This window comes from Spermophilus citellus (genome assembly GCF_964194105.1).
Source record: "Spermophilus citellus genome assembly, chromosome: 17".
Classification (NCBI taxonomy): Eukaryota; Metazoa; Chordata; class Mammalia; order Rodentia; family Sciuridae; genus Spermophilus; species Spermophilus citellus.
In genome coordinates this window covers 14,315,125-14,330,189 of record NC_138199.1, presented here as the reverse complement: position 1 = coordinate 14,330,189, position 15,065 = coordinate 14,315,125, and the positions used below count along the sequence as shown (strand labels likewise).

Below are 15,065 nucleotides of genomic sequence, written 5' to 3'. Positions count from 1 at the left end.
TAGATAAAGATCCCTGAGTCCCAGCCCCCCCACTATGCTCCCAGGCCTCCCCTCCACAGAGATCCCTATTTTTCACCTCTTGGTCTCTGAGACATCTCTCTCTTCTCTCACTTTAATCTCCCCAATCCGCCTGGATTAGGGTTGAGCTGCCTTGTCCCCACCCAATTCTAGCTGTTAAGCAAAGTAGGCAGTCTCTAAATGGACTGTCCCATTCCTCCTTAAGGCACCAGGAATCACCTTGCTCCCCTCCCTCCCCCCCTCCCCCAAACCAGGCACAATAAGTTACACTTTCCTAAGGGGTCAAAAAGAGGGTCTTTCCCACAAAGGCTCCAACAGCTCAAAAAGAAAGGAAGCTGAACCCAGCTCTCTCCTTCCTAGGCCTCTCTCCCTTCCAGTGGGAATCGAAGAAAGAGGGGTATATATTTCTTGGGACTTCTTGAGCCAGAGAAGTTTGAGGAGGGGACATGAGAGCAAGAGAATTTCTACAGTCCCTCTTAGGTCTGGGAAGAATCCATTTGTCCAGAGGTCTAGCGTGGGCACATGGCAGAGAAATGTCAAGGAAACTCTCTCTCAGAGGCAGGAAGGGGAGAGGCAATGAAATCAGGAGTTTTGAAAATCAGTGACACCTCCTAGGTTTCAGGAAAATTTGCATGGAACACATTCCCAGCTTGAGTTCCTCCCTCTCCACCATTATCCTCCATTCAGATTTCACAAGGACCCCAAAGAGTCATTTTTCTATGTCTCTGACTCTATCTACCTCACACCTTTCACTTTTCTCACACCTTTCACTTTTCTCACCTCTTTTTCTTCTTTTTGTTGTTGTCAATGAAGCTTTATTTTATTTATTTACATGCGGTACTGAGAATCGAACCCAGAGCCTCACACATGCTAAGCAAGTGCTGTACCACTGAGCCACAACCCCAGTCCCTGCTTTCTAACTCCACCTGGGAAGTGCTCCCTCCAGTCTACCTCCATTTCTCTGGCTACAGTTGCCTAAGCGTTCTATTCCATCACCTCTTCAGAAGACTATATTCTAGTTCGGATAGGCGAGATGAAGGGACTAGGGGAAGTCAAGGGACACTTGGAGATCACTCCAGGTCAGCCAGAATTCAGGCGCCTGGGATCGCCCTGAAACTACAACTCCCAAGATGACATGGCGCCCGGAAGCCCCGCCTACCACCGCGCGGTGCATTGTGGAGGATGAGTCAGGGACCGGGCACCCAGACTTGGGCAGGCGGGACGAGAGACCGAGGTCAGCGCTCCAAACAGTGGCGGCCGGAGCGGATTGGACATGCAGACGTCTCGGATGACTCCGAGCATAGGGCGGCAGCTGCTGAGGTTGGGGAGTCGAAGGTCTGTGTATGACAGGAGGGACGGGGACTGGGGACGGTTGCCATGGGACCAGACCAGGACTGAACCCCCCTCTCCCTACAGCTTGCGGCCCAGTGTACTCCAGGGACCGCCCCGGCCTAGCACTGCTCAGCGACCCTATGCCAGTGGAGCCGCCCAGGTAAGTGACAGCAGCCCTTGGGAAGGGGTGTGGGAGTAGGGTTGCGACTAGGCTCTCACCACCCTGCCACCAGCAGGGGTCACCCTCTTTGTCCCAGTCACCTGCTGACAGCTCTAACTCCGAAAGTAGGGGAAAGGGCAAGCCAGGGTGTTCTGGGGTGAAACTAGGGGAAAGGCACCAGGTCCACCCAACCCCCACAACCAGCTCTTCCCCAGTCCCCTCTTTGACACAATAAAACCCCTTCCCGGCCTAGCTAACCACTCCTTTCCCCAGGCTGTTCTGGACAAGTCAGATTCCCTATCTTCTGATGCTTCCACTAGGGAAAAACAGACCAAGGCGGTATGTGGCCTGAGGGCGGGGGGCGACCTAAGCCAGGGATAGGCCTATTCCAATCAGTTCCCTGAAATCCTCTTCTCCCTGCCCAGGAATCTAAGTCCTTTGCTGTGGGGATGTTCAAAGGCCAGCTCACCATTGATCAGGTGTTCCCATACCCATCCGGTAAGGGAAGTAGTAGTCAACACCGGGTGGGACAGGGCAGCCTCACACCAAACCCGCCTGACCCAACTCGCCTGACTGACCTGTCTTTCCCCTCCCCATCTCTGCAGTACTCAATGAAGAGCAGACACAGTTTCTCAAAGAGCTGGTAGGGCCTGTGGCCCGTTTCTTCGAGGTGAAGAATGACTGGGGCACTGTCTCTAATGGGGTGGGCAGAAATGCTAAAAAGCTTAAAGGAAGCAAGCCTGGGCTTAGAATCCTGTGCCTTTCCCAGGAGGTGAATGATCCTGCGAAGAATGATACTCTAGAGAGGGTGGAGGAAACTACTTTGCAGGGTCTCAAGGAGTTGGGGGCCTTTGGTCTGCAAGTGCCCAGTGAGCTGGGTGGTGTGGGCCTCTGCAACACCCAGGTGAGGGAAGCCTTCTCATTATTTCTCAATATCCCACCCTACTCCAGTCTGGCTTCCTCACCCCTAAAGCCAAAGTCCCTTCCAAGCAACTGCCCTGGGGGCCTGTGGGAATGTGACTCTTACAGCCATGTATGCAACCCAGTCCTCCAAACAATACAATCTACATGCAGTACCCTAGGACCATGGAATTCACCCTTCATCCTTGGGGACTGCCTGACAAGGTAGCATCTTCTGATAGGATTGTAGGAAGCCTCCCTCCCATCAAGATCTAGGACAAAAAGCATCCTATTGTACCCTCTTCATGATCCAAGTTCCCTTCTTCACTCTGGAAAATGGCCTAGGCCCTGCCCTGTTGCCCATACTCTCTTAAGGGCAGGTCCCCATGCAGCCAGTTACATCCCCAGATGCCTGCTTCCTCTCCAGTATGCTCGTTTGGCAGAGATCGTGGGCATGCATGACCTTGGCGTGGGTGTTACCCTGGGGGCTCATCAGAGCATCGGTTTCAAAGGCATCCTACTCTTTGGCACAAAGGCTCAGAAAGAAAAATACCTCCCTAAAGTGGCATCTGGTAAGACAATCTTAAGATTTGGATTAAGAGTGTCCTGGGCTTGGCACAAACTAGGCCAGTTGGTATTTAGATCACTACAAAGCTAGGTACATCACTCAGGAGATCCTGGGGAGGCACCACAGTATGTTGATGGGAAAATGCAGAGAAACTGAATATAGCTAGGGTATTGAGCTGCCTGAGGGGATGGGAAAGAGGACCAAGGGGAATTTGATGCCCATGAGGACCTCTGGTAAAAGGGCACTCTACCCAACAGGGGAGACTTTGGCTGCTTTCTGTCTAACGGAGCCCTCAAGTGGATCAGATGCAGCTTCCATCCGAAGCTCTGCTGTCCCCAGCCCCTGTGGAAAATATTATACCCTAAATGGAAGCAAGATTTGGATCAGGCAATCTCCTATTTCTACCTACTTCTTCTCAGCCCAATTCTACTCCCCACTGCTCTGAGCTCTCCCCACTCTGACCACCACCCCCTCATTCTCCCACAGTAATGGGGGCCTGGCAGATATTTTCACAGTTTTTGCCAAGACACCAGTTACAGATGCAGCCACAGGGGCTGTAAAGGAGAAGATCACAGCTTTTGTGGTGGAGAGGAGCTTTGGAGGTGTAACCCAGTAAGTGGATTTGGGGAGGAAGTGGTAGGACCAAGGGCTGGGAGCAGCACTGGGCTCCAGAGCAAACAGATATTGTAAGTCATCTGGGGGGTGTGCAAAAGCCATAGCAGGGTGGGCATCACCATTCTCTTTCAGACATATATATGTGTATGGAACTGACCTAAAACTTTGGCTTCAGCAACCAAGTCCCAAAAGGATAGCAGGACATAGCTAGACCTCTGTAACCCATATGACATGCAAGCAATATTACCTGTACTTTTAATCTATGAGTTGCAGTTTCTTTCTGGTTCTAAGGAATGGAGAGGCCTTTTCCCCTATAGAAACCTGTTTACACCTCAGCTTTCCTGCCTTGTTACAGTGGGCCCCCTGAAAAGAAGATGGGCATCAAAGCCTCAAACACAGCAGAGGTGTACTTTGATGGAGTACAGGTGCCATCAGAAAATGTGCTGGGGGAGGTAGGGGGAGGCTTCAAGGTTGCTGTGCATATCCTCAACAATGGAAGGTTTGGCATGGCTGCAACCCTTGCAGGCACCATGAAAGCCATCATTGCGAAGGCGGTGAGTACCCTGCCTGAATTCCTAGCTAGCTTGAATCAATCACAATGTCCCACTTTCCACATATCCCTGTTCCCTTGAAGGCACTCCCTACACCAGAGATCCCTCCCCTGGCAGCAGCTCCAGACCTGTTAGCTTAGGTCTCCATCCAATGTGGATTGACCTCTTAGTTGTGGCAAAAATCTGTCCCTCCAGTTTAAGCCTAACCCCTCTCCTGGGTACAGCAGACAACAGTGGGACAGGTGTGCCCTCTTCCAGGTGGATCATGCTGCTAATCGTACACAGTTTGGGGACAAAATTTACAACTTTGGGCTGATCCAGGAGAAGCTGGCCCGAATGGCTATGCTGCAGTATGTGACTGAGGTGAGGGCCTCCTGTGCCCCTCTCCCTGTGGTTTTCTTCCCAGTCGGGTCAGACTACAACCCCCAGCAGCACCTGGGGCAGTGGGTCTCCAGCTTTACACCAATGCCCTAGGGGATGCGGGGAGGCATAGCCAGCTCAGCTTCTGAAGGGGTAGAGTGCTGCTGCTCTGCTGAGGTGCTTCCCTGAGGTAGCACAATTCTAACCCCAACCCACCCTTTACCTTTCACCCCTTTCAAGAAGTCCAGTGCCTGGATCCCCTAATGCATCAACTTGGAGGACAAAATATTTACATGTGTTTGACCTGACTAGAGTTGGAAGGTGAATGCAAGGGCCATGAGAAGCTTGTCAGACCTAGTTTTCAAGATTTGGATGTTGAGGTTGAATCTAACGCAACGCTTTTCAATTTTCCTTGCCTTATCCCAACCATTCCACTTCAGTCCATGGCTTACATGCTGAGTGCCAACATGGACCAGGGATCCACAGACTTCCAGATAGAGGCTGCCATCAGCAAAATCTTTGGCTCGGTGAGGACCCAGGCATGACTGGGGGAGGAGGGGAGTTAGTTTTGAGACCTCAGCTCCAGGATAATCTCATCTAGTTCTTTATCCCTAGGAAGCAGCCTGGAAAGTGACAGACGAATGCATCCAAATCATGGGGGGCATGGGCTTCATGAAGGTACAGGATGGTCCTCTGCAAGGGGTAGCCAGGCAGCGTGGATAGGCACATCTCAATAGGGACTTATTCTGTGTTTTCCTTTGTGCTAGGAGCCCGGGGTAGAGAGAGTGCTCCGAGATATTCGCATCTTCCGGATCTTTGAGGGGACAAACGACATTCTTCGGCTCTTTGTAGCTCTGCAGGGCTGTATGGTAAGAGAGGAGAATTGGGAAGAGAAGGTGGAGAGGACAGTTAGTTCTGACTACTGGACCTTCCTCTCCAACAGGATAAAGGAAAGGAACTTTCTGGGCTTAGCAGTGCCCTAAAGAATCCTTTTGGGAATGCTGGCCTTCTGCTAGGAGAGGCAGGAAAACAGCTGAGGCGGTAAGTTCAGGGGCCATGGCCAGGGGAGAGCAAGGTGGTTCGTGGTAACTAACCAGTCTTTCTCCCCCTTCCTCCCAGGCGGGCAGGGCTGGGAAGTGGCCTGAGTCTCAGTGGAGTGGTCCACCCAGAGCTGAGTCGGAGCGGTGAGCTGGTGAGTGGTCAGGATTAGAGCAGAGCCCAAAGCAAGAGCTGACGGGGATGGCCCTTCCAAGCCCTGTGACCATTCTCCATCTCTTCAGGCAGTGCAGGCTCTGGAGCAGTTTGCCACTGTGGTGGAAGCCAAGCTAATAAAGCACAAGAAGGGGATTGTCAGTGAGTAAGCTCTGTCTTGTGCGCCCCTCCCCTTGCTGTTCCCTCCCTTAGACTCTAACCACACATACCCCAATCTACCTGACAGATGAGCAGTTTGTGCTGCAGCGTCTGGCAGATGGGGCCATTGACCTCTATGCCATGGTGGTGGTTCTCTCCAGGTGAGGAGGCAGAGGTGGGGTGGGAGGCATGAGCCACAGTGGGGCTGGGCCAGGATCATAGCCCAGGGTTATATTCTCTTGCTTCCTCACCAGGGCCTCAAGATCCCTGAGTGAGGGCTACCCTACAGCCCAGCATGAGAAAATGCTCTGTGACAGCTGGTGTATTGAGGTAAGCCTTGGACTACCCAATGTAGGCAGAGCATTCAAGGCACAGGCCTGACCCCCTCCTTCCCTCTCCACAGGCTGCAGCCCGGATCCAAGAGAACATGACTGCTCTGCTGTCTGACCCTCGGCAGCAAGAGCTCTTCCGTAACTTCAAAAGCATCTCCAAGGCCTTGGTGGAGCGGGGTGGTGTGGTCACCAGCAATCCCCTTGGATTCTGAATACTCCCAACCAGGTCCTGGCCTGGTTATGTGCCTTCTCTCAAGCCAAAGAGCAAGCCCCCTTCCTGGAGGCCTTGGTCTGCCATGAAGACCTTGTTTTTCCAGGACTGTGCCTGATCTCAAAAGCACTTAACTGCCTCACAAATAATAAAGTTTCTAACAATTCAGGCTTTGCTACTGTATCTCAGTTCTTTCCCTCTTCTGCCTGCCTCCCTCCCAAAGAAAGGAGCCAGAGGCGTGGGGAGTTTGCCTCTATTGCTTTATTTGGTGTTTTATACAAGTGACTAAAATAAATAGAATAACAAAGGCAGCTACACAACCCCCAAATACCAAATACCCCAGCTTCCTTGGACTGCTGTCTAGAATGCCCAACCCCCTTCCTCCTCTCAGTGTACCACTGATCATGCCCCGGCCCTGCAAAGGGCAGAGCTGACTGGACAACTGCAAGAAGAGGTCACATTCTGGGGTTAGAAGAAGGGGCCCAGAAGACAGGGATTCTTCATACAAAAAAGAAAATGTCTATTTAAAAAATTCCCAAAAATGTAAAAAAGTCTATTTCAACCCCCCAAAAGGCTTATAAAAAACAATAAAGCTAAAAATAACCAAAGGTCCCTTGTCTACCCCTGAAGGAAGGGAGAGGACCAGGCACTGTTGGTGAAAGTTACAGTGGTAATGAAATGGTAGGCTGAGCCCAGGCACTGCAAGGAACAATAAGGTGGTGATTGACAAGACACCCAGTCACAGAACAGGGACACCCAAGCCGACGATGGACAGGCCAAGGGTACAGACCCAACATGACCCCAGGGTGCCCTCTACATCACATCCACAAAGAACTCACTGGGGTTGCCCATGGCCATATGGAAGCTTTGGCGGCTGGCTGTTAGTTCTGGGGGCACAGAACCCAGATCTCTGACTGGAGGAGCACCTGGGGGTTGCACTGCTGGAGGAACAGGTGGTGGGGGTGGGGGCATCATGACCACCATCATTGGGTTATAGGGGAGAGCCATGCCTGGAGGAGGTCCATAGGTATGGAGCCCTGGGTGGGCTCGAAGATTGGGAGTACCCCCTGTTGAGCCTCTAGATGGAGGAGGGCCCATATCACCAGTCCCACTAGATTCCCCACCCCGCCGAAGGCTGCCCCCCCGACTGGAGGGCTCAGACTCACTGCCGCTGCCAGACTTCGACTCAGGGGCCCGTTCCTCAAGTCTCCCTGTGCGTCCAGCCCCCCCATCACTTCTTGTTGAGCCACTGCTCCGGCTCCCTATGGGGAAAGAGAGAACGGGGGAAGTGAGACTCAGCCCACTTCCTCTGGCTTCTCCAGCCCCTGTTCCAGCCTCTCCTCCCTGGTTCCCCTCCATTATACACTCAGACCTTGGCTGTATTGGTATCTGGGGATGACTTACCTTCACTGTGCTGGCTGCTGGCACTGCCCCCACCATAGGTGTAGGATGAAAGCTCATGGTAGGGTGGAGGCTGGGGGCTATAGGGGTGCGGGGCTGGGTATTGATAGGAAAAGGTGGGCAGTAGGGGCCAGGGGGTCGCTCCAGGCAGAGGAGCCAGGGTGTCCTGGTCTGAAGCCCCGCTAGAGCCATCATTATCATTCAGAGACAAGTTGACTAGGTCTGCAACACAAAGGAAGAGAGTAAGAAATCACTGTTTTAAGAGGTCAAGAACCTAAGGCACTGAATGGAGAGGAACTGGGAATCATTTCTCCAGAGCCACCCATGATGGGGGTCAAATGTCACAAGGACTTCTGGTAAAAAAACAACTGATTCTAGGGCAGGGTCCCAGCCAAGGTCACCACTAGTCCATATGCTGCTGTGAAACTAGGGAAGAAGTGTCCCCAGGAGCCACAGCTCTGCACCTGGTGCATACCTTGTTCAGCAAAACATGGGTGAATGTCAGCTCTCACTCACAGCCAATGCAGGACGCATCTTGCTGGTCACTGTTCACAGTGACCTTGACTGCAATTTCTAGTCTGTTCTGGGGTTGGAAAGGCAGGCCACGCCTGTCTCCCAGAGCTGTGATGGGGACTTACAACTCTCACAGCCGCCACTGAGGTCCCCGAAGACATAGTAGCACTGCTCAGAGAAGGTGATCTTATTCACAGTATGTCGGATGAGACCAGCCTTCAGAAGCCCGCTGGCATACTTGCGGGCCTCCCGTCGTTCAGGAAAGCCCTCCACATGATGGTAGAGCCAATCAACCACATCCGAGCCTAATATCAGTGGAAAAAAGCCTCAGGTTCTCCTTCCAAATCCTGCCCTCACCCCTCTTGGCTTTGGTTGCTTCGTCCCATTCCCATGCCACCTGCCCAGGCTCAGTGGTACCCAGAAAGGCATTCGGGATGGTGATCTTGAGCCACATGCGGTCCCGGACTTCCAGTCCTGATTCTGGAGCTGCCATGGCCTTAGTCACAGATGCCATGTCCATATGAATAGAGAGACCCCGGCCCTCACAGCCTGACAAAGAAGACAATGGGAAGTAGGGGACAGGGCCCACTCCCACCCATGGCCAGCCAACCAACCTTCCATGGGGATGGACTGTGGAGTCACCATCAGGCAGAGAGGATCCAGACGTAATGGTGCTCATGGATGAGGAGCCTGGATAGGCTGGGAAAGTGCCAGTCAGTGCAGCTGAGTGTGACACCCAGGCAGCAGGGTCAATTGGCTGGATGGGCTCATCTGGACAAAGCAAGCCACAGATCATGTCTCAATCTCAGAAAGCCAGTCCTCTCTATCCCAAACTTGGATTCTGATTCCTCTTCTCCCCTGACCCTCCCCATCCTATTCCCCATAGCCTAGAGACCCAGCCCCATCTCCCAGCTCCCCTATTCTCTTGGATTAGGGCCTCAGTCTAAGTCTTACTCACTTCGGGGGAGTGTGAAGTAGGCCTGAGGGGAGGGATCCCAGCACTTGGCCACTGTCAGCACAATGGGGCTGTGGGGAAGAAAAGGCCAGTCAAGGAGGGATAGGGAAGAGGCTCAGAAGGGCTGAGGCCTGGAACAAGAATGAATTCTGAGACAGAAAGGGAGGAGCACACACATGGCTGCGATGAAGAAAATGAGGGTAGGGGGTTCTATAACATGGACGACTCACCAACATGGGTAACTTAATAACACTGCAGAGTGAAATAAGGGGCTACACACTGTATAATTCCATATGCACCAAGCACAAAACAGGTAACAGTGAACCATGTTATAACAAAATTCATGCACGGGTGATAAAAATATCAAGGAAAATGGAAGTTTTCTTGACTAAGTAAGTAGTGAAGGTAATGTTTACCCCTATGGGAGTGAGGAGGTTGGAGATGGGAAGGGACAACAAGGGACTGGGGGCATCTCTGAGCTATCAGCAACCTTCTGTTCCAAGACCTAGGTAGTGGTGACATAGAAGTCACTCTGCAACTATTTGCTATGTTCAATTTTTGCTTTGAAGGCTACATCGTCCCACTTCTTGAATTACCAAAACACAAAATAAAAGGGCATAAACAGGAGGCCCAAGAAACTGAGACTAGCTCAGAGGCTTACCCTGGCTTGTGCACAATGTCCCTCAGTACCCGCACAGCATCATCATTGCTCATGTTCTCGAAGTTCATGTCATTCACCTGGAAGTGAAGGGAAATGGGTCAGTGCAGGGTGCCAGGGTAGGAGAGGTAAGGGTCCCTGCCTGTATGAGCTCAGTAGCCCACCCCAGCACACCTGCAAAAGCATGTCCCCTGGTTCGATGCGTCCGTCAGCTGCCACAGCACCTCCCTTCATGATGGAGCCAATGTAGATGCCTCCGTCACCCCGCTCATTGCTTTGGCCCACAATGGAGATACCCAGGAAATTGTACTTCTCTGTGAAGAGAGTCCATGTGAGGAAGAAAAGCCCTAAGAACCCTGGGCACCAGGTACTGCCCCCTTCCCCAGCCAGGCCCCACCATACCCATGTTGAGTGTGACTGTAATGATGTTGAGAGACATGGTGGAATCTGTGACACTGCTGAAGGATGAGGTCTGTGGAGAGACAGGAGGGAGTTGGACTGCGCTTCAGCAACCCAGGCTGCTTCTGTACCATAGGACTGCCTAAATTGAAGCCCACTTGTCTTATGAGAATCCCCTCACCCTTTCCATGCGAAGTGGCCGCTGTTTCCTCCGCCGTCGATGGCGTTTGAGGAGGCGGGAGGCATTGCTTTGCTCTGTGGAGCTGCTGAACCTGACAACAGTTGCGAGGTAGAACTCTCACAGGCAGAAGTGGTCATGGAACCAAGAGAAATAATGAGGACTGATAGGATGGAGGAAAGAGAGGGGCCAGAAGCCCTGGGAAGAGGTGTGGAGCCATACCTACTCATAGTGTCATCTTCATCTGAGTCTCCAAGACTGGTACTCTCCAACTCACTGGTCATGAGGGTAGAAGAGCTCTCATACCCAGCCAGGTGGCGCTCTAGCCTGGAGGGGCCACTGGGCCTGTGGCCACCAGCTGTGTAAGAACAAGAACCTCAGGTTCAGGGCTCCTGCCCCTCACCCTCATCAAAGCTAAGACCCATCTCTCTTCCCAGCTCCCAGTCTACCCAGCCTCCAGGACCTGGCCCCCCTCACCGCCATGCTCACTGCTGTCTCTCCTCCGAGGCCGCTCCCGCCTCAGTGACACAACCGACTCAGTTTCTGTCTCAGGATCCAGATTTTCATGGCTGCCAGACACATTAGGGCTAGATGGGCAGAGACAGTTTCCAACCCACATCAGAACAGAACTCCAAATCTTTGGCCTCCCCTCCAAAGGGCTTAGATTCTTTCCCCTGGACTCTAGAATGCAGACGACTCACTGGAAGGATGGAGGCCTTGAGTCCCCAATGCCACTGGTCCTCTCTGGTGGCAAAGGGGGTAATGGTGGGGGTGGAGGCACCAGTTCTGTCCGAGGCTCATGGGCTGGGGGAGCCACCTCAGGTTGGGGGTTATCTGATGACACTAGCTAAAAGAGTGCAAATAAGAAAACATGACTCCATTGGGAGATGGGGTATAAGAGAAGGAATTAAGAGAAAGGATCAGAAAGGGGATAGGATCTCACAGACCCTGGGAAAGAACCCAAAAGAGGAGCAGCCAATCAAAGAGGCTCAAGAAGGCTGAGGGATTCCTGCTGGCTCTCCAAGTAGGTAAGGAAGCAGGAAGCCAGCACTGCCAACAACTGGGAACAGGGAGCTATAGAAACAGATAAGAGGCTTAGAGCAGCTTGATAATGAGTATCCTTACCCAGGATACCACTCTTCCATTGAAGCAGGGGAGGCGGGCATTGTCATCTGAAATTTCTTCCTTCACCACCCTACCAAGAGACCTGAGAGGTCAGCAAGACTGAACTAGTTTATCCCCACCCTCATCCCCAAAGTTTCCCCCAATCTCCATCCATCCCAAAGATGCTAACTCTCTCCTGCTCTGTCCAAGTCATCTGCTCTTATGCTGACACAACTCACTTACAATTAAGAATCTCCAGACTCAATTCCCTCTCCCAACTTCACCTTCTCTCCCCAGCTCATCTTCAGGAGCACAGAACTGCTCCCAAAACTTTCCTGGGCTAAGCATAGTGATGCATGCCTATAATCCCAGCAACTAGGGAGGCTAAAGCAAAAGGATCACAAATTCAAAGCCGGCCTCAGCAACTTGCAGAGGCCCCAAGCAACTTAGTGAGACCCTGTCTCAAAATAAAAAGGGCTGAAGATGTGACTCAGTTAAGTACCCCTGGGTTCAATCCCCAGTACCAAAAAAGAGAAAAAAAAAAAAGAAAAAAAAAAAAACTTTCTTGGGTCTGATTCAACTTCTCCATCCAACTTCAAAGGCTATCCCTTGTGGTTACCCAGCTACCCAAAACAGTTAACTTAGGAGCCATGCTGGCAGCACCTTCCCAATCCCATCCCTTTATACACCTGCCCAAAAAAGGCTTTGGTCCTCAAGTCTCTACTCTTTCACTTCCCTTTAGTTTTCTCTAACTCACATCCAGAGAGCTGTCCAAATATGTAGTCTTTGCCTGAATAAAACCACCCATTAGATAAGACAATAATACCTTCTCATTATGCACAGAAGGTCTAAAGAGAGGGGAAGCAGAGCTTCCCATTCCCCTATGCCTCACATGGCACTAAACTCTACACTAAGCAATCTGCTCAGCCTAACGGATTTCAAAGCCTATCCTTAGGGAACATTTCTACCACAAGTTTCTTGAAATTGACTGGATTTGTACATTCTTCTCAACCACCACGTTGAATCATCAACACCTATTCTGTTCAAGACCATGTATTGGAGCACCATCCCTAACTTTAGCAGGCATGCACAAATATTTATAAACTAAATCAATAAATATGTCAAATATGAGTCTTTCTTAAACACACCCTCACCCTCAAATTAGGACATCTTGTCTGATTAACCATTTAACCTAACATGATGTGGGAGCCTGGATATATTCCATTAATCCATTTGCTACCGATGTGACAACACAGCCCAGTCTCTATCAATTTGTTCATAATATTCTTCCCAGCATAACTCAATCTTAGTGAAGCTCAGTCTACTCCAAGATCTGTATTTCTATAACACTATAACCCAGTCTATAGACTAGTCAGCCTAGATACTAACAATGAAAATTGCCACTCACCAAGAATTTACTCTGGCCATGCACCTGAAGTAATAAGTATTTCACTCTATGACTAGCTCCATTTCATATAAGAAAAAATCAAGGCACAGAAGTTAAACAAAATTACCCAAGATGACATTGCTGACCAACAGAATCACCTTGATTTAAATTCAAGATAACTCCCAAGATAATATTTGCCTCTCAACATTGAACAGTCTTTCTAGGTAGGGTCCAGTTTGTTCAGTTCTCCTAACTAAGGGTGATGCACTAGGCTAGAATAGCAATCTTCACCAGACAGGAAGTCTCTTCCTCATCCAGGTGCAAATCACCTCTGTCTACCTGACACCATTGCACCCTGCCCCCACCAGCTTCTGCCAACCCAGATTATCCCAACCTAATGCAGTGTACCTTCAAAAACTCTGAGGTGGATTTGAGGACTCAGTCCCAAAGGCTACCACAAATGGGTTCACTTGTATTATTTGCAGTTCCAGCCTAGCGCAGAAGTTCCCAAATCACACCAAGATAGCCCATCTAATTCTAATATAGCCTACATTGTTCCCACAAGCAGCTGTCTGCACGAACATAGACTATGATATCCCAATACAGCTGTCTGTACTGATTATCCCCCAACAGCCTGTCTTGAGTGACCCAAAAAAACCATGTCTGGTACCAAGAGAAACTAAAACCAACCCAGTAAAATCCAGAATGGTCAAAGTTTCTCCAGGATGATCTACTTCAGGGCAGCCTAGAACATCCCTATGGAACTTTCTTTGCATTACAATAGATTAAAACGTCCTAAAACAATCTTGTCGTCCTAGTAAATGCCAGAATATCCCAAATTGCCCCAGTATAATTCAAACTACATCAGATTCCAGAGTATCCCTACATAGCCTGTGAGCTACAGGACTGCTTACAGCTTACCAAACTACAGAAGACAGATAAATGTACCTCAGTGCAGTCCAGACTATCCCCACTCCCCCCAAAAAATGCCCGTATCTTTCCCAGTGCAGTTTAATATTCTCTTATCTGGTTTAGTATAGCCCAGGCTGTCCTCCTGTAGCTCCGTGTGCTCTCTGTTCCAAGTATAATTTTGTCCGCCCTGAGATACAACCAATCTATCCAAGCATAGTACAATCTGCTCTACCATGAAGCAGAAGATCTCAAAGTAGCCTAGTGTAGATTTGTGCATCTCAATATCGCCCAATCCACTGGGGAAAAAAAAAAAAAAAAAAAAACCCGGTGCTCCCCCGTCTAGGCCTCGCGCTCACCCGAAATCCTGATCCATAGACTTGAAAAAGTACTTAGCGCCCGCGGGTCGCTGCAGAACACTCTTGAAATCTCCGAGCGTGATGCGCTCAGCAGGGACAGGGATCTTCACCAGGTAGGGAGTCTCTTCTTCATCCAGGTGGTAAATCACCTTCGTCTCCCCGGCACCAACGCCCCCTGAGCTGCAACCCGCCATGGTCTCGCCCGCGCGCTCCCGGGATCCACCGCCCACCCAATGGAGCTAATCGCCCCCGCCGCGCCTGCGCACACCACAAACGAGCGAGAGCGCGGCCAGGACCCGCTCAGTGCGGGAGATGAGTAAAGGAAACGCGTGAGGCAGTGGGATAGTGGCGGTAGGCCGAAGGGTGCGACCTAGAGCCGCGGATGCCGGGGCCGCGCGCCACCGCCACCGACGACGCTAGCGTTCTTCAGATCCCCGCCCACATCTCCTCATGCCACGTGACACAAGCCCGCCCACCTCGCACCGCCCCGTCACGTGAGGCCTCGTTGATCACGTGACTCACTCCTCCTAGGGCCGCTGCCACGTGACCCGCTGCCTTAGGCAACCGCCTCTGGGTCCAAGACGGCCCCGCCCCCAAATGTGCCCCCACAGGAGGTCGGAGAGCACCTTGGCCGAAACTGGTCTCTGCTCAGGGAGCAGGCAACGGGCTCCCACGGCGCAGTCCTCCTCCCACTGAGGGAGCGCTAAGCACTCCTGAGCACACCACTGAGAGTGGGGATTGTTTGGGGCAGGGTATAACCTGAAGTGGGGAGGAGCAAGCCAATTGAGGTTTCAGGGTTGGCTCC

At 51.4% G+C, this 15,065-nt stretch overlaps 2 protein-coding genes across 10 annotated transcripts; one reads left to right on the top strand and one right to left on the bottom strand.

The window, feature by feature from the left end:
• The first annotated feature begins 1,192 nt into the window (after positions 1–1,192).
• Positions 1,193–6,565, top strand: ACADVL (acyl-CoA dehydrogenase very long chain). 2 transcript variants are annotated; one of them, XM_081272871.1, is made up of 20 exons: positions 1,193–1,353; positions 1,435–1,510; positions 1,784–1,849; positions 1,936–2,008; positions 2,116–2,180; positions 2,280–2,414; positions 2,838–2,982; positions 3,236–3,365; positions 3,465–3,590; positions 3,949–4,147; positions 4,403–4,507; positions 4,945–5,031; positions 5,120–5,182; positions 5,272–5,373; positions 5,448–5,545; positions 5,624–5,696; positions 5,785–5,857; positions 5,943–6,015; positions 6,109–6,184; positions 6,258–6,565. In XM_081272871.1, the coding sequence occupies exons 1-20, from the start codon at positions 1,292–1,294 to the stop codon at positions 6,396–6,398; spliced, it is 1,968 nt and encodes a 655-aa protein (XP_081128997.1). In that variant the 5' UTR covers positions 1,193–1,291; the 3' UTR covers positions 6,399–6,565. The 2 variants fall into 2 exon arrangements, with proteins under 2 accessions (XP_081128997.1, XP_081128998.1); XM_081272872.1 differs by lacking the exon at positions 4,403–4,507.
• Positions 6,393–14,709, bottom strand: DVL2 (dishevelled segment polarity protein 2). Of its 8 annotated transcripts, none has more exons than XM_081272855.1 (15): positions 14,261–14,708; positions 11,627–11,696; positions 11,203–11,348; positions 10,979–11,088; positions 10,724–10,859; positions 10,505–10,595; positions 10,327–10,396; positions 10,099–10,238; positions 9,928–10,004; positions 9,270–9,337; positions 8,954–9,082; positions 8,729–8,860; positions 8,437–8,616; positions 7,802–8,020; positions 6,393–7,659 (listed from the first exon to the last, which is right to left on the bottom strand). In XM_081272855.1, the coding sequence occupies exons 1-15, from the start codon at positions 14,452–14,454 to the stop codon at positions 7,211–7,213; spliced, it is 2,211 nt and encodes a 736-aa protein (XP_081128981.1). In that variant the 5' UTR covers positions 14,455–14,708; the 3' UTR covers positions 6,393–7,210. The 8 variants fall into 8 exon arrangements, with proteins under 8 accessions (XP_081128981.1, XP_081128982.1, XP_081128979.1 ...); XM_081272856.1 differs by having other exon boundaries at positions 10,991–11,088; XM_081272853.1 differs by having other exon boundaries at positions 8,729–9,082.
• Between the last annotated feature and the right edge of the window lie 356 nt (positions 14,710–15,065).